Source organism: Mustela lutreola, chromosome 4 (assembly GCF_030435805.1).
Source record: "Mustela lutreola isolate mMusLut2 chromosome 4, mMusLut2.pri, whole genome shotgun sequence".
Lineage (NCBI taxonomy): Eukaryota > Metazoa > Chordata > Mammalia > Carnivora > Mustelidae > Mustela > Mustela lutreola.
Window position 1 is genome coordinate 59,795,920 of NC_081293.1, and position 19,761 is coordinate 59,815,680.

Here is a 19,761-nt window from a genome sequence, read left to right on the forward strand (position 1 = left end):
CACACACACACACACACACACACATATATATAGAAATATAAGGAGGAGCCATCTCTTCCTTCACATTACATTTTTTCAGTTATTTATTTCTACCATTATGGAGTCCTGGATAATTATTGTAGTCCGTGGATTTTAATCCTGTTTTGTTGACCAAATTGCCACAACTTTTGTATTTGTTACTATTTCTTTTTAACATGTCCTCCCTGTTTGTTTTGGTTTTATAATTTTTGTTTTTGTTTTTCAAGAAATTGCTTACTTTTTGACATCATAAGATGATCCAAGCTCAACCAATGTATCAACTCTTTAGCTGAATTAACCTTATCAATACCCAATGGCATCTGTCCAAGAGAAGCAAGATTTGCATAGCATTTCTTTCAGCAAGTATCTTTTCTTTCCCTAGACTTCAGGTTAGTGGGTTGTGTTTTAACTTCTGAGGAAGATGACCTTAACATTTCTGGTATCTTGAGTAAAATTTAGGTAGATTTCTTCCTGATTACAGATCATTGAGTTCTCTTTTCTTAGAGCATTTCCTTCAGCAAACTTGCAGTTTTAAATTCTTTCTGTCCCCCTTGGAGATGCAAATATCCTCCTAGCCTCTTGCCAGGTTTACAACCCAGGAATATTCTCAAGGACCCAGGAACCACCCCTTTGAAGTGTAATAATCAAGAAAGCCAGTGCTTCTATCTACCTGTTTCTATTAATGAGCACTATTAACACACACAGAAGGCTTAATCACATTAACCAACCTCCCCCTTAATGTCACCCAGTACTTTTCTGCTAACACACCTTAGTACTTAAGAAGTCTCTTGCCTTTTATTGCAGCAGAGTTGAGTTCAAACTCTCTCTTCTATATAGTAGTCTTGTATAAAAAATTATCTTATGTGTTTAACTTGTCTAATGCAGTTTTTTATTGACACCTCTGATGGGTTAAAAAAAAAAAGGCATGAACTTTAGGATTTTGTGACTTGCTATTGTCTTCAATGTAGGGGCAATGCTTTCTCTAATTTTCTACATCATCAGATGAAAACCAGATAAATATAATTTTGAGTTATTTTCATTCCTGCTTTTGTAAAGTTACTATGTCACCCCTAAACACTTTTGCAAAATTTTCCATACACACAAATTATGTAAGTGGATGTTTTGTAAAGAATTTAAAAATGTCGAATCACTACAATAGAGTGAGAAGGGAACAGTCATAGAAGGTTAATCTCAACTAAAAGCAATTGATCAAGGAGGGCAAAAATGCAGAGAGGAAAGAAGGTCTATGGAAATATAAGCCCTTAGAAATATATAGAGCAGGAGGGAATTTGGTATTCTCATGGATGTATGATAAGGAGTTTGACTCAATTTTATTTAAATTTCAGAATATGTAAACTTAAGTTAACTGTGGATCTTAGATCACAAATGAGCAGAAACACAGATAATTACCTGGTAATATAATCACAAAAAATATTTGTGGATAGGGACGCCTGGGTGGCTCAGTTGGTTAAGCAGCTGCCTTCGGCTCAGGTCATGATCCCAGTGGCCTGGGATCGAGTCCCGCATCGGGCTACTTGCTCGGCAGGGAGTCTGCTTCTCCCTCTGCCTCTGCCTGTCATTCTGTCTGCCTGTGCTCTCTCTCTCTCTATCTCTCTCTCTCTGATAAATAAATAAAATCTTAAAAAAAATATTTGTGGATATTGTGGAAATAATATTTGTGGAAAAATATATATTTTTTAAAATACCTAGCAAGTGATAGCGTATATATTATACAAAATTATAATTCTTTTCTTTAGGGATTACATAATCCATATTCAACTAACAATAATCTAATGAGAATAGCTTTTTCAATCTTCTTTGCCATATATATGTGATGACAGTTATTATTAGTCTATTGATGTAGATTACTAGTCATGGTACTATATTAAATCAAAATAATGTAGATATATATATATATATATATATATAAACATAATATAAGACAACCAAATGTCATGAATATTTGAAATTCTATATTGTACTCCTCAGATTGTTACTTTGTCAAGAAAAATGTTGTTAGAAAGATACAATGAAATTTTCAAATCCACATAAATTATGGTAAGAGAAACCTGTTGTTTATATTCAGTTATACATAAATTTTATAAAATTATATTTATTACAAAATTAAAATTAAGATGAAACTAAACAAAAAAAAGTAAAGATGAAGAATTATTTTTCAAATTATGCCTATTTTAGTGGTATACTATTCATATACCTAATCAAGATTTTATCTTTAACAAAATATTTTATATATTTTTTAAGGTTTTATCCATTCATTTGACAGACAGAGATCACAAGTAGGCAGAGAGGCAGGCAGAGAGAGAGAGGAAGGGAAGCAGGCTCCCCACCGAGCAGAGAACCCAATGTGGGACTCGATCCCAGGACCCTGAGACCATGACCTGAGCCGAAGGCAGCGGCTTATCGCACTGAGCCACCCAGGTCCCCAAAATATTTTAATTAGATATAAATGAACACTAAATGTCACACCATCAAAGATATATGAGAATCATATTAAGACAGTTGACTTCCTAGAACTTCTAAAGAACAATCTATTTTAGATCAAAATGCACATTTTTGCACTTAAAAAAATTACTGGACTTGGTTTTCAAATTGTATCCCATGTATACTAACTTACCAATCAAAATGTAATAAATATAACTTGATATTTTCTGCACTGGGAGATTTTAAGCTCCTTTGAGAGCAGGAACAGTGCCATATAAACCTACAATGCAGTAGAAAATCAGTAAACACTGAGTGATGATGTTGTAGGTGACTTGTTGCCTATATTATGACCAAACACTATTGTACTATGCTGTAATGCATTAATAGGATAGAGGTGTTGAGATGTGAGCAGAGAAGCTTATTCATAAACTGAAAAGCCCCTAGTTATCTGGGCTTTCTGTCTCTTCCTTGATAAATTTTCTTTCTCATCCCTGGGGTCAGACTGGCACATCTTTTGTCCCTTTCCAGTTTACTGTAAACAGGGGCGTGGAATTCAGGTAACTAAACTTATACTGTGTAATAATGACTAGGCACTGAGTCACATCCTAAGGGCACTCTTGTGAATAAAATGAATGGGCTTCTAGAACCTATTTCTCACGGCTTTTACAATATTTACTTATTAAATTGTTTTTTTGTTTTACATAGCTACGTAGTTTTGAAACATGAGGATTTCTCTATTGTTATTCTTGGCAGCACTGTAAGACAAAAGTATTTTACAAACCTGGAATGATAATCTAATGAAAACACAATGCAATTGAATTTAGATTCGTTTAAGTCCTTGTAACATTGAAATTAAAAAAAAAAAAATATATATATATATATATATATATACACACACACAGTACTATTTAAATCAGAATATTCATATAAGCTTGTTACAGTATGTTCTTTCCTTTGAGATTATTTGTTTTGGAAGACAACTTATAATAATCCACCTGCCTTGGTGAGAAATAAATCAGAGGAAAGATTTTAAAGGCTTGGTGTTAAACCTATAGCTAATATATGTATTGTAAGAAATACATGGCCCTGCTAGGGTCACATCTATCAAAATGATTGGGATATTCATGTCAGGGTTGCTTTTTTTTTTTTTTTTTTCTGTTAAAGATTGTTATTTATTTAATTGAGAGAAAGAGAGATACAAAGAACACACAAGTAGGGAGGAGAGGGAGAAGCAGGCTCCCCTGTGAGCAAGGAGCCCAGTGTGGAACTCAATCCCAGGACCCTGGGATCATGATGTGATGATGATGATTAACCTGACGCTTAACCAACTGAACCACCCAGGTGCCCCTCATGTCAGGTTTTTGATACCTCTTCCCACCAGCACCACTCTTTTGAGGCTCCATGTAGATCATCACACTTAAGTTAACAACTTTTCTTTTTAGAGAAAGGCTTATGCTACAGCCACATTTATCTAGATTTCAATAACAAGTATACACACAATGATCTTAGTATATGTGCTGCCGAAGCGAGCACTATATACAATGATCTTTTTTTTTTTTTTTAAAGATTTTATTTATTTATTTGACAGAGAAAGAGATCACAGGTAGGCAGAGAGAGAGAGAGATGAGGAGAAGCAGGCTCCCTGTTGAGCAGAGAGCCCGATGCGGGACTCGATCCCAGGCCGCTGGGATCATGACCTGAGCCGAAGGCAGAGGCTTAACTCACTGAGCCACCCAGGTGCCCCACTATACACAATGATCTTGAGTGAAGTTGTTTCCTATGGCCTAAAGACACCTCATCTACATGAGGATTAGTGTTGCAGGTCATGAAGCTCATTCATTGTTTTGGTTTTTACTGGTAAAATTTGCCTGGACTACTTTATCTCTTGGTTCTGAAGAACCTAGCATTGAACCTTCAGGTATATCCAAGGGAAGCAGAAGCACCACTGGTTGGAGATGTGACAGATAGAATGTCATTTTAGGATGACAGACTGTATGAGTTCCCAAATCTCTAATGCCACCACAAAGCTAGAACATAGAAAATATTTGTTTTCTCATTGTTTTTTCTTTTGAAAAAATTAAATACACCGAAGAACTTAAATATACTACTAAAACATACATCCATATTCCAATTGACTCCTCGCTGAATGCAGAGCCCAAGGTAGAGCTTGTCATGGGGCTTGATTCCAAAACCCATGAGATCATGACCTGAGCTGAAACTAAGAGTCAGATGCCTAACCTGCAGAGCCACTCAGGCACCCCCTAGACTTAGCAGGTTTAGCATACTGACAGAGCCATATTGCATTTTTTTTTTTTCCTGAACTACTTCAAGGTAATTTGCAACATCTGAAGAAAATTAACAATCACTTCCTTATGTTGTCTAATACCCAGTTTATATTCAGATTTCTCCAGTTGGTTTCCAAAACAGCATTTATATTTTCCTAGAACAAGGACACACATTGGGTTCACAAATAAAAATTACTTTTTTTTTTCAAATTAGAATTAATCCTAGTACTAAAAACTGCCTTACAAATGAAACCATAAAAGGGGAGATATGATGAAAGAAAAAAAAAAAAAAAAAAAAAGAAAGAAAGAAAACATTGGGGAGGGTTTCATTTACAGGAGACAGACATGTGTTCCCTATAGGCCTGATAGCTATCATTGTTAAAAGTGGATAGTAATGATATCTATCTTAGCTAGTATTATAAAATTAGGATAACTTTTCCAAAGTATTTAGCAAAGTGACTGGCCCAGGGGAAGCATAAATAGTGTTAATCATCTCTGTTCTTATTATCTTTAGAACATAATCAATTAAGTAAGTCTGATAATATAATAGTTAACTGTTCTGATCCAGCACCAAAGCCTATACAGTTTCATAATAAAATGAGATAGTTTTACACCTGAGGGATCTGTTGGTGTAACTCATGAGGTTTCAAGAGTGTTCTTTTTCCACAGATGAGGAAACTGAGAGCTTTTTAAAGCTAATACATTTGTAAATTTGACTTAAAGGACTGTATATAAAAATGTAAAAATGTGTATTAGTCCTTAAAGCAAAATGCAATTCCAGTCCCTAAAAATCATTTTAAAATATGATATAAGACTTTTCTTAATGAATTCTCAGGAATATGTTTGAAATCACAATTCAGTATGCTGAAAATATCAATGCATAAATTTTTCATGAATTTGTTCTCTAAATTTTAATGAAGTTGTATTTCTGCCAGCAGTAGTTCAGATTTTCTAAATTCCAGCGAAATTTTATACTATTTATATTTCTTGTATATTAAAACACATCATTTCCCAAATGCCTTTGGGCTTATTAAAACACACACACACAAATGCACATAAATGCGACTACTAAATTTGATGAACTCTGGAGGTAAAAAAGACAACACATGGATTTAAAGACCAATCTGGAGGGGAGTCAAGATGGCAGAGAAGTGGCAGGCTGAGACTGCATCAGGTAGCAGGATATCAGTTAAATAGCTTATCAATCCATTGCAAACACCTACAAATCCAACAGGAGACTGAAGAGAAGAAGAGCAACAATTCTAGAAACAGAAAATCGACCACTTTCTGAAAGGTAGGACAGCAGAGAAGTGAATCCAAAGCGACAGGAAGATAGACCGGGGGAAGAGGGGCTAGCTCCCGGCAAGCAGCGGAGCAACGGAGCACAAAATCAGGACTTTTAAAATTCTGCTCCACTGAGGGACATCACTCCAGAGGCTAAACTGGGGTGAAGCCCATGTGGGGTCATTGTGGCCCCAGGTCCCGCAGGGTCATAGAAGGATCGGGGGTGTCTGAGTGTTGCAGAGCTCACAGGTATTAGAGTGGGGAAGCTGGCTACAGAGACAGAGCCGAGGAGTGAGCTCTCAGCTGGGGGTTACCTTAAACTGGTCACAGGCTCGGTGAGCTCAGAGCACAGCCAGAGGCCAGGGAGACAGGAGTGATTGAGCGCTTTTCTCTGAGGGCGCACTGAGGAGCGGGGCCCTGAGCTCTCGGGTCCTCTGGGCCAGAGACTGGGCGGCCGACATTTTCATTCCTGTCCTCCGGAACTCTATGGAAAGCATTCAGGGAACAAAAGCCCCCGAAAGCGAACCTGAGTGGATTACTTAGCCTGGCCACTGGTAAGGGCGGTGCAATTCCACCTGGGGCAAAGACACTTGAGAATCACTACAACAGGCCCCTCCCCCAGAAGAACAGCAAGAAATCCAGCCAGGACTAAGTTCACTTACCAAGAAGAACAGTGGAATTCCAGAAGAGGAGAAAGCAAAGCATGGAATTCATGGCTTTCTGCCCATGATTCTTTAGTCTTGCAGTTAATTTAAATTTTTTAATTTAATTTTTTTTTCTTCTTCTATTTTTTTTAACTTTTACCCTTTCCTCTTTTAACGTTTTTTAACTAGTCTATCTTAATAATACCTTTCATTAAAAAAAATAATCTTTTTTGAACCTTTATTATTACAGTCATATTTTATTCTTCATTGTGTCTAACTTTATTTTTTGTATACACATAGGGTTTTTTCTTCTAAAAAATTTGGGGTACAACTTCTTCTAATAGATCAAAATATACCCTAAATCTAGCTCTGGGTTTGTTCTAGCAAAATCTCTCCACTTTTTCTTTATTCTCCAACCAACTTACTTTATCAACTCCTTTTTTATAAATTAAAAAAAAAATCATCTTTATAGGCATATTCCGTTTCTTCATTGTGTTTATCCTTATATATGTTTTTCATTCTTTAAATTTTGGGGAGGTAGTTTCTTCTAAGAGACCAAAATACTCCCAAAATTAAGTGGGTGACCTTGTGCTAGTCAACAGTCTAATATATATATTTTTTCTTTTTTATATATTTTTCAAAATTTCTTTTCTTTTTTTAAATTTTTTTTCTGACTTTTTATCCTCTTTCTCCTCTCCATGATTTGGGGTCTCTTCTGATTTGGTTAAAGTGCATTTTCCTGGGATTTTTGCCACCCTTTTAGTATTTTATTTGCTCATTCAGATATTCTTATCTGGACAAAATGACAAGGTGGAAAAACTCACCACAAAAAAAAAAGAACAGGAGGCAATACCGAAGGCTAGGGACCTAATCAATACTGACTTTGGTAATATGTCAGATCTAGAGTTCAGAATGACAATTCTCAAGGATCTAGCCAGGCTAGAAAAAGGCATGGAAGATATTAGAGAAACCCTCTCTGGTGAGATAAAAGCCCTTTCTGGAGAAATAAAAGAACTAAAATCTAACCAAGCTGAAATTTAAAAAGCTATTAATGAGGCGTAATAAAAATTGGAGGCTCTTACTGCTAGGATAAATGAGGCAGAAGAAAGAATTAGTGATATAGAGGACCAAATGACAGAGAATAAAGAAGCTGAGCAAAAGAGAGACAAACAAATATTGGACCAGGAGGGGAGAATTTGAGAGATAAGTGATACCATAATACGAAACAATATTAGAATAATTGGGATTCCAGATGAAAAAAGAGATGGGAGCAAAAGGTATATTGGAGAGAATTATTATAGAGAATTTCCCTAATATGGCAAAGGGAACAAGCATCAAAACCCAGGAGATACAGAGAACCCCCCCTCAAATTTACCTAATAGTAAAATTTACAAGTCTTAGTGACAAAGAGAAAATCCTGAAAGCAGCCCGGGAAAAGAAGTCTGTAACATACAATGGTAAAAATATTAGATTGGCAGAGGACTTATCCACAGAGACCTGGCAGGCCAGAAAGAACTGGCATGATATATTCAGAGCACTAAACTAGAAAAACATGCAGCCAAAAATAACTGTATCCAACTAAGCTATCAATGAAAATAAAAGGAGAGATAAAAAGCTTCTAGGACAAACAAAAACTGAAAGAATTCTCAAACACCAAACCAGTTCTACAGGAAATATTGAAAGGGGTCCTCTAAGCAAAGAGAGACCCTAAAAGTAGTAAATCAGAAAGGAACAGACAATATACAGTAACAGTCACCTTACAGGCAATACAATGGTACTAAACTCATATCTCTCAATAGTTACCCTGAATGTTAATGGGCTAAATATCCCAATCAAAAGACCCAGGGTATCAGAATGGATAAAAAACCAAAACCCATCAGTATGCTGCCTACAAGAAACTCATTTTAGACATGAAGACACTTCCAGATTTAAAGTGAGGTGGTGGAGAACAATTTACCATGCTAATGGACATCAGAAGAAGGCTGGGGTGGCAATCCTTAGATCAATTAGACTTTAAGCCAAAGACTATAACAAAAGATGAGGAAGGACACTGCATCATACTCAAAGGGTATGTCCAACAAGATCTAACAGTTTTAAATATCTATGCCCCTAACATGGGAGCAGACAACTATATAAACCAATTAATAAAATCAAAGAACTACATCGACAATAATACAATAATAGTAGGGAACTTTAACACTCACCTCACTGAAATGGACAGATCATCCAAGCAAAAGATCAACAAGGAAATAAAGGCTTTAAATGACACACTGGACCAGATGGACATCACAGATATATTCAGAACATTTCATCCCAAAGCAACAGAATACACATTCTTATCTAGTGCACATGGAACATTCTCCAGAATAGATCACATCCTGGGTCACAAATCAGGTCTCAACCAGTATCAAAAGATTGGGATCATTCCCTGCATATTTTCAGACCACAATGCTCTGAAGCTAGAACTCAGTCACAAGAGGAAATTTGGAAAGAACACAAATACATGTAGACTAAACAGCATCCTTCTAAAGAATGAGTGGGTCAACTAAGAATTTAAAGAAGAATTGAAAAAAATCATGGAAACAAATGATAATGAAAACACAAAAGTTCAAAATCTATGGGACACAGCAAAGGCAGTCCTGTAAGGAAAATATATAGAGGTACAAGCCTTTCTCAAGAAACAAGAAAGGTCTCAAATACACAACCTAACGCTACACCTAAAGGAGCTAGAGAAAGAACAACAAAGAAAGCCTAAATCCAGCAGAAGAGAAATCATAAAGATCAGAGCATAAATCAATGAAATAGAAACCAAAAAAACAGTAGAACAAATCAACGAAAATAGGAGTTGGTTCTTTGAAAGAATTGATAAGATTGATAAACCCCTGGCCATACTTATCAAAAAGAAAAGAGAAAGAACCCAAATAAATAAAATCATAAATGAAAGAGGAGAAATCACAACTAACACCAAAGAAATACAGACAATTATAAGAACATACTATGAACAACTTTATGCCAACAAATTTGACAATCTGGAAGAAATGGATGCATTCCTAGAGACATATAAACTACCACAACTGAACCAGGAAGAAATAGAAAACCTTAACAGACCTATAACCAGTGAGGGGATTGAAACAGTCATCAAAAATCTCTAAACAAACAAAAGCCCAGGGCCAGATGGCTTCCCAGGGTAATTCTACCAAATATTTAAAGAAGAATTAACACCTATTCTCCTGAAACTGTTCTAAGAAATAGAAATGGAAGGAAAACTTCCTAGTTCATTTTATGAGGCCAGCATCACCTTGATCCCAAAACCAGACAAGAATCCCATCAAAAAAGAGAATTACAGACCAATATCCTTGATGAACACAGATGCAAAAATTCTTACCAAAATACTAGCCAATAGGATCCAACTGTACATTTAAAAGATTATTCACCACGACCAAATGGGATTTATTCCAGGGCTGCAAAATTTGGTTCAACATCTGCAAATCAATCAATGTAATACAATACATTAATAAAAGAAAGAACAAGAACCATATGATACTCTCAATAGATGCTGAAAAAGCATTTGACCCTTCCTGATCAAAACTCTTCAAAGTGTAGGGATAGATAGAGGGCACATACCTCAATATTATCAAAGCTGTCCATGAAAAACCCACCACAAATATCATTCTCAATAGAGAAAAACTGAAAGCTTTTCCCCAAAGGTCAGGAACACGGCAGGGATGTCCATTATCACCACTGCTATTCAACATAGTACTAGAAGTCCTAGCCTAAGCAATCAGACAACAAAAAGAAATTAAAGGCATCCAGATCAGCACATAAGAAATCAAACTATCAATCTTTGCAGATGATATGATACTATATGTGGAAAACCCAAAAGACTCCACTCCAAAACTGGTAGAACCTGTACAGGAATTCAGTAACATGTCAGGATATAAAATGAATGCACAGAAATCAGTTGCATTTCTCTACATTAAAAACAAGACTGAAGAAAGAGAAATTAAGGAGTCAATCCCATTTACAGTTGCACCCCAAACCAGAAGATATCTAGGAGTAAACCTAACCAAAGAGGCAAAGAATCTGTACTCAGAAAACTATAAAGTACTCATGAAAGAAGTTGAAGAAGATAGAAATGGAAAAATGTTCCATGCTCCTGGATTGGAAGAATAAATATTGTGAAAATGTCTATGCTACCTAAAGCAATCTACACATTTAATGCAATCCCTATCAAAATCCCACCCATTTTTTTCAAATAAATGGAACAAATAATCCTAAAATTTGCATGGAACCAGAAAAGACCTCAAATAGCCAAAGGAATATTGATAAAGAAAGCCAAAGTTGGTGGCATCACAATTCTAGACTTCAAGATCTATTACAAAGCTGTCATCATCAAGACAGTATCGTACTGGCACAAAAACAGACAGATCAATGAAACAGAATAGAGAGCCCAGAAACAGACCCTCAACTAATCTTCAACAAAGCAGGAAAGAATGTCCAATGAAAAAAAGACAGCCTCTCTTCAATAAATGATGTTGGGAAAATTGGACAATTTCCTTACACCACACATAAAAATAGACTCAAAATGGATGAAGGACCTCAGTGTGAGAAAGGAATCCATCAAAATCCTTGAGGAGAATACAGGCAACAACCTCTTTGACCTCAGCTGCAGCAACTTCTTCCTGGGAACATCACCAAAGGCAAGGGAAGCAAGGGCAAAAATGAACTATTGGGATTTCATCAAGATCAAAAGCTTTTGCACAGCAAAGGAAACAGTTAACAAAACCAAAAGACAACTGACAGAATGGAGAAGATATTTGCAAATGATATATCAGATAAAGGGCTAGTATTCAAAATCTATAAAAAGCTTAGCAAAAACTCAACACCCAAAGAACAAAGAATCCAATCCAGAAATGGGCAGAGGACATGAACAGACATTTCTGCAAAGAAGACATCCAGATGGCCAACAGACACATGAAAAATGCTCCACATCACTCGTCATCAGAGAAATACAAATCAAAGCCACAATGAGATACCACCTCACACCAGTCAGAATGGCTAAAATTAACAAGTCAGTAAATGACAGATTCTGGCCAGGATGCAGAGAAAGGGGAACCCTCCTACACTGTTGGTGGGAATGCAAGCTGGTGCAACCACTCTGGAAAACAGCATGGGGGTTCCTCAAAAAGTTGAAAATAGAACTACCCTATGACCCAGCAATTACACTACTGGGTATTTACCCTAAAGATACAAACGTAGTGATCTGAAGGGGCACGTGCACCCAAATGTTTATAGCAGCAATGTCCACAATAGCCAAACTATGGAAAGAACCTAGATGTCCTAAACAGATGAATGGATAAAGACGTGGTGATATATATATATATATATATATATATATATATATATATATATATATATATATATATATATATATAATGGAATACTATGCAGTCATCAAAAGAAATGAAATCTTGCCATTTGTGAGACGTGAATGGAACTAGAGGGTATCATGCTTAGTGAAATAAGTCAATAGTAGACAACTATCGTATGATCTCCCTGATATGAGGAACTGGTGATGCAACATGGGGCGTTTGGGGGTAGGAAAAGAATAAATGAAACAAGATGGGATTGGGTGGGAGACAAAGCATAAATGACGCTTAATCTCACAAAACAAACAGGGTTGCTGGGGGAGGGGGGGAGAGAGAGGGGAGTGGGGTTATGGACATTGGGGGAAGGTATGTGCTATGGTGAGTGCTGTGAAGTGTGTAAACCTGGCGATTCACAGACCTGTACCCCTGGGGATAAAAACACATTATATGTTTATTTAAAAAAACAAATTAATTAATAAAAAAAAAAAAAAGAAAAAAGATCAAATTTGCCACTAAGCAGTTGGATAATATTTTTCAAGTCATTTTTCTTTCCTGGGACTCAGTTTCCTTATCTGCAAAATAAGTTATTTGGATTCTGGTGCTTCTGAGAATAAGAGAATAATAATGACTTTATATTTCTATATGTTTGTTGCTTATGGCATATATTTATCTATATAATTTACTTGGTTACTGCCTAAACTCTGTGAGATAGCAAGGTGAATTTTTTTTTTAAGATTTTATTTATTTGTTTGACAGATAGAGATCACAAGTAGGCAGAGAGGCAGGAAGAGAGAGGGGGGAAGCAGGCTCCCTGCTGAGCAGAAAGCCTGATGTGGGGCTCGATGCCAGGTCCCCGAGCCGAAAGCAGAGGTTCAACGAGCCGAAAGCAGAGGTTCAACGAGCCGAAAGCAGAGGTTCAACTGTCCTCCACAGTGTTGTGAAAGTTTTGTAGGCTAAAGTGAAGGCATTTATGTACATCAATTATAAGTACCATTTACTAAGTCTCTAATATATTCCAGGCATCATTACTTAAAGACATAATTCTACTTGTCAGAAAACCTTTAATAAGTTTATCATCATTTTAACGTATGATAAAATTGAGGTTGAGGATGGTTCAGTTACTTGCTACAAAGCTAGTACTTGGCAGTGTAAGAGCTTGGACAGAAGCTTGTGTGACAACTTTTTGTGCATTTTTCTTATCATAACACCTTTTCCCCTTTCTTTTCATCTTTTTAAAGAGATAATGAAAGTCATAGAAAATGTTTAAGAAATAACATAATCATATTCATATTTTTAGTAGTAGTAATGAGCATAGTGAAATAAAAAGCAGATGGGAAGAAGGTAAGATCAATTTTGCTGTTAATACAGTCATAGAAAAATAATGAGGACCCAAGTTTGAGAGTGGACAAGAAAAAATGTAGATGAGAAATTAATTTCCACCTTGGAGAGATAGAAGCTTGAAAAGTATATAGATGTAAATGGCAAAGTAAATGTCAGATCGATGCTATACAATTTTATTTCCACAAGCCTGTTCTTTACTTCCTATTTCTATTAACAACTATAAACATTTATCATATACATGTCCTACTTTCAGGAAACTTACATTCTAGGGGAAGGAGACCAATAAAATACAAATAAACGTATACGTAGGTATGTACATGAGGGAGAGAGAGACCACTATTATTATTCTGAAAGGTGGTTCTGCTTTCAAAGACCTTTCTTCTAGTGAGTAAAATAAGATATACATATTTACAAATAATTAGACCATAAGAGAGACTAATATGAATATCTTGAGAACTGATAACACACACATTCTAAAACTTTTAAAAGAATAATTATATACAGCTGGAGGAAAAGAGAGGATGGACTACATACATTTGGCTTGAAAATAGAATTAAGTTTGGACCAAAAATGATGGGGAGAGGAAAGATCAGCAAAATCATTAATGGGTAATATCTCAATATATTCACCGGCAACAGCAAATTGTTTAGCTTGAGGGTGCAGGGTATGAAAGGAAGATAAAATGTTATTGAAAAGTGATTATGGGCAAAGTTTATGTTCATCTCTGAGGCCCAGTAATTTTACTTGATATATACTCAAGAAAAGTACATGAATATTACCACCAAAAGAAAAATAAGAGAATATTCACTTCATAACAGCCAGAAATGGAATACTTCCCAAAAGATTATTAATAGAAGCACATCAGTAGATGATGTACATTTGCACAGTGGAATTTTGTGTGTACAGAGCAAGGAGAATAAGCATAACACCATGCAACACTATATATGTATTTCAAATATATAAATATTGGACATAAAAAGCCAGGTACAAGATCACATATACCATCATTTCATTTTTATAAGATTCAAAAACAGGAAAATCTATAGTTTTTGAAATCAAGAGAGTGATGGTTCTTGGGAGAGAGTAACTTAAATAGGTCCCAAGGAGGCTTCCAGGAGTGCTGGCAAACCTTTTTTTTTTTTTTTATTTGGGTGCTAGGTACAAGGATGCATTCAGTTTATGAAAATAGTTTCAGGTGTACCTTTATGACTTGGGCATTTTTCTATATAAATTTTCTACTTTAGTTAAAGAAACTGAAGGATGGTATTGGAGGAATTAATATTCTTTATTCAGTAAGGAGACTTAGAAGCTCTTGTCTTTAGCTGAAGAGTTACACAGTTCTATGAAAATCAGATAGATTGGATCAAGTGATAACAAGACAAAAGGATTGAAAATGAAAGACAAAACTGACCTGGGAAACAGACTAGAACATGGTTGTGATAAAAATACTGGAGATGAAATGGACCAACTTTTTGTCTGCCAGACAGAATGGGATACATAAAGAAAGGGAAATTTTTTTTTAAAAGGGATGCAAGACTGGGTGACAGGGAGTACTACGGAGAAACACAGAAATCAAGAAGATAAAGGACTGGGCAAATGTTGGCAAACTACAGTCAAATCTGACCCGTCAACTATTTTTGTATAACCTGTGAGCTAGGAATGTTTTTTACATTGTTAAGTGGTTGAAAAAAAAATCACAATAGATGTAATCAGTATAATATTTAGGACACATGAACATTATATGAAACTGAAGTTTCAATGCCCATGTAAATTTTTTGTGATACAGCCACACTTATTGGTTTGCATGGTATAGGGCTGCTCTTGCATTATTATGGCAGTAGCAGAATGGAGTCTTGCAAGGGAGTGCTATGGTATGGCCTAAAAAACATACATTATTTACTGTCTTGCCTTTTACAGAAAAATTCTGCTAAGCCCTGATTTAGAGCTGAAATTATAAATTATATATTGTCATATCATATATAAGTGTGTGTGTGTAGATACAGATATAGCTATAGATGGGGGAAATACAGATACTTGAAAATGCTTAATATGGTAATGGAAAAATACAAAATTTTTTTAAAAGGAAGATAGCATTAGAAATAGAATTCTGAGGATCACTGTAGAGAATGAAGAACTGAGTCTGTTAGTGTAAGTTAACAGCGGGCATTTAAAGACAACTAAGTAGAATAAAAAGTGCTTCATACACATTCATTCGTTTGATCTCTAAGACAACCTGTGAGGTGAATATCATTGTCTCTAGTTTACAGATGAGGAAACAGATTCTAGAATATATGTGACTAGACTGGAGAATAATCGGATTCAAAAGGAGAAGGTGACAGAAATAGCATCCAGTTGACTGGGAATATTTTGTTATATTGTGGGCAATGTTGCTCATGTTTGTTGGCGTCGTAAAAGGACAAGAACACTAGAGCCAGAATTTCTAAGCTTCCATACTGGCTCTACCATTTACTAACACTATGATCTTGAGTTCATAACTTAACTTAACCTTCGGCACACTCAGTTTCATAATATACTAAAATTAGGATAATAGTATAGTTACCTCATAGGGCTGTGATGAAGAGTGAAGTTAAATATATGTAAGGTGCCTGGAAGAGTGTCTGGCATATCTAAGTGTTAGCTATTCTTGTCTTGGCAGAAAATTCCAAAAGTCAGTTGACACAAAATATAATCTCACTGGGATGGCAGTGATTCCAAAAGCCTCTGATAGCTACTTATATCACAGTTCTACTCTACAGATTCGTGCAGAAGCTGAGACATATTGCCAGCCAGCAATAACATCAGAAATTCCACTTACCTGATTTGTGTTAAGCTTTGTTTCTTTCCTTATCCTGCATGCAATTAACCAATAAAGAATTTTTGTTCAGAATTTCTGAAGAGGAAGTGTTCTCCTAAGTCTTATTTTGATTAATAGAATAAATCATTCACAGAAGCACTCAAAATCTTCAGGAAAGATGTCAGTCATTTAATGGTTTTTTGATGTTGTTGTTCCTCCTGTGGGAGAGTGAGAATTTACTAGAACTTTCAATTTTATAAACTATGGCCCAACTTTTGGTCCTTATCCTGCCAGAAGTAAACATCTGGTAATTATAATTCACCATGTGAGTTGAGATGTTATTAAGGAAATCGAGTGCAACTGATGAGACTCCTGTGCGTGACAGGGTCAGCCTCAGTGCTATCCAATAATCTACTCTGGTCCCTGCATGGCAGGTGGATAGCAGCTGCAATTGCTGTCATTTCATGTCTGGAGAAACTTAGACAGGAAGGTTAAGGGACTTCCTTAAGGTCATATTGGAAATCAGTAGGATTCTAAGGAACAGAACTTAAAATACCCTTAACCACACCTCTTGAATAGCCTTTTTTTTTTTTTTTTTTTAGTGAGGATGGTAAATCATTTTCCATGATATTCCACTGTATACTTCAAAATTATTTATTAGATCCCAATTCATGGATTTATTACCTCTGAGACAAAGACCATAAAAAGGTGTCCCAGTTGAATCTACCTACATCTATTATTATTGAGAAGTTTAAACATTTTTTTTTAATGAAAATGGAGAGAATGGTAATGACCAGTAGTCAAGATGGAGAAAATGCATGTCAATTTTTGAGCTACTTTAATGGGTTAGTAGCTTACAATTTACTTAATGTATTTGCATACTATTGATTTCAGACATAAGGGAGCTGTGTCTCCATTCATGTGCCTTGCTATATGCCAGCAGTAGTAAAAGTTGCTTTTCTTTTAGTAGGCCATATTGCCTGAGAAAGGAAACTACAAATGATTCAGATTCTAAGGAAGAGACACCTGTATAGCTCATCAGTTAAAAGCCCATTCTCATAGCTTATTTTGATTCTTCAAATAAAATAATGCAAAATGAAAAATGTTAAGTAATAGATAGGAAATATATTTCATAATTTTTTTACTGAATAGGAAATAGTTTTCATTTATTGAACATTCGTCATGTGTCAAACATTATGCTAAAAAAATTTAAAGGAAGCTTCGATTTGGAAAGCTTCATTGTTTGTTTTCATTACTGGGTTAAAACTGAAGCATGGATAATTTATGCTGAGATTTCACAGACACCAAGTTATTTTAAACCCTGAGTTAGTCTTATAGTAAATAGACAATAAATGACAGACACTTGATATTGGTTCTTTAATTTTCATTTTGTTTGTTGTTGGATTTTCCACTGATCATGCTTGTAATTCCTTCATTCATATATTTGAGCTTTTTTGCTCTTGTACAATATTGATTAAATAAAGTGTATTTCAACTACTTTGGGCTTAGTGTCCGGAATATTTCAAAGCTTTTTGAGGTGATTTTCCTTATTCGCTAATATATGGATGTCCTAGAGACTAGCATCTGAAAGTACATAGGCATTGTAGGTATCACGTATTTGGTGTGAATAATAAGTAAAATTTACTTAAATGATTTATCATTTTAACTACTCCCTCTAAGGCCCATGTACTCATCCTATTAGAATGTATATAGTTTTTTTTTTTTTTTTTAAGAATATGATTGCACAGGCTGTTGCCTAAAATTTTGTGACATTGATACTATCAAATCACTTTTACTTCAAGATTCTTCATTTGAGGGGTGCCTGGGTGGCTCAGTGGGTTAAGCCTCTGCCTCTGGCTCAGGTCATGATCTCAGGGACCTGGGATCGAGCCCTGCATCAGGCTCTCTGCTCAGCAGGGAACCTGCTTCCCCCATTCTCTCTGCCTCTCTGCCAACTTGTGGTCTCTGTCTGTCAAATAAATAAATAAAATTTTGAAAAAAAATAAAAAGATTCTTCATTTGACAAAAAGTTATAGGTCCCAGTTGCTAATGCTGCAAATATGATGGTTTAGATGGTTTTCTGTCCTTCCCACATTTCAGATTCCAAGTGGAAAATGCAAGTTACACACTGTTAAAAATGCGACATATCCAAAGAATAATAATAAGCCAACCCAGCAAGTTAGCTAGGCATGGGAGAAGAGAACCTCAAAACTCAGGATGCTAATTAGTGAAGGCTGCTTTAATAAACCCTGCCCATAATATTTTTACTCTTCCCTCAAATAGTTTGTATACGCATACACACTTGAATGTATATATATGTACAAAATACCCATATACATCCTTATGATTTTAAACATGTGCTTATCTAATACATATGATTTATAAATGCATATTATTATTGTTTACCCAACATGTATGCAGTGTTTGTGTAAGGATCTGTCTGAATGTATATACATACATGTATAAACAGACATTATAATGCCAGTAGACATTTCCAGATAGTTTTGTTATACTTCTACCTTTTGAAAAATATTATTGGTACAATTAAATAAGGTATATGCTTTTTTAATGTATTAAGCCTGAATTAATTTAAAATTATATTGCATTAGAAATTTAAGAAGTTTCACATTTGTATTAAGGAGAAGAATTAAATATGTCAGATACTAAATTATACATTGTTATTCTTAAATTTAACATTGTAGTTCTAGAGCAAACGTTTATCGTTTAATAGATTTTTTCCATAGGAAAAATTAAGCCTAGAAAGTTTGATTCTATGATTTTTAAAAAATTATGACATGTCTCTGTTTCTCAATGAACAAGTTTAAGAATATCCTATAATGACCACTTGTTCCTAAAATGCTTTTTGGTATAGTGGAATGATTATAAATCTATATCACCTGTTTTAGGCTAAGATGACTCAATTGCCTGAGGCAGAAAAGGAAAAGATTGCTGAGCAAGTTGCTGATTTCAAGAAAGTAAAGAGTAAACTGGATGCTGAGATTGAGATTTGGGATGATACCAGCAATGATATCATTGTTCTGGCCAAGAAGATGTGTATGATTATGATGGAGATGACAGACTTCACAAGGTAATTATGTGGAAAATGATGCGTAACATTTATAATTGGTAGAAACATTTGTCACAGTAGTGAAACCTAAGTTCCTCTAAGAGGCAGGTGCTAAAAACTAAATGGTGGGAAAAACACAAATAATATAGAATTAGAAAGCTGTAGGTGTGTAGTTCTAGAGGTTTTGGTAAATAAATATGGGAAAGTTTCTCATAAATGGCCAAAAATTATTTTAGAAATCTTTATACCCTGTCACCTTAGAAATCTTTTCTGTGTTTCATATTGGTGTATTATTTTACAAAGAAATTGGTAAATCAAACTGATTTCAGTGAAGCATCTGAGTATTTATTTTCCATAGCTACATAACTTCAGTTGTAATGACTTGTGTGTCACCAAGATTCAATGATATCTTTTTCTAGTGAGATATCAAACAAATATATATTTAAATCACAGTGACTTAATGATATACATGAAAGAATCATACATTATGTGTAAATTCCAAAAGCAATAAAATGTT

The 19,761-nt window shown here is 35.2% G+C and overlaps 1 protein-coding gene across 2 annotated transcripts in view; it reads left to right on the plus strand.

The window, feature by feature from the left end:
* CTNNA3 (catenin alpha 3) overlaps positions 1–19,761 on the plus strand; it is a 1,866,967-nt gene that overhangs the window by 1,716,025 nt on the left and 131,181 nt on the right. For both annotated transcript variants that reach the window (XM_059170124.1, XM_059170125.1), the window contains exon 15: positions 19,084–19,265. In XM_059170124.1, coding sequence (XP_059026107.1) covers positions 19,084–19,265 — 182 coding nt within the window. The remainder of the gene's footprint in view (positions 1–19,083; positions 19,266–19,761) is intronic.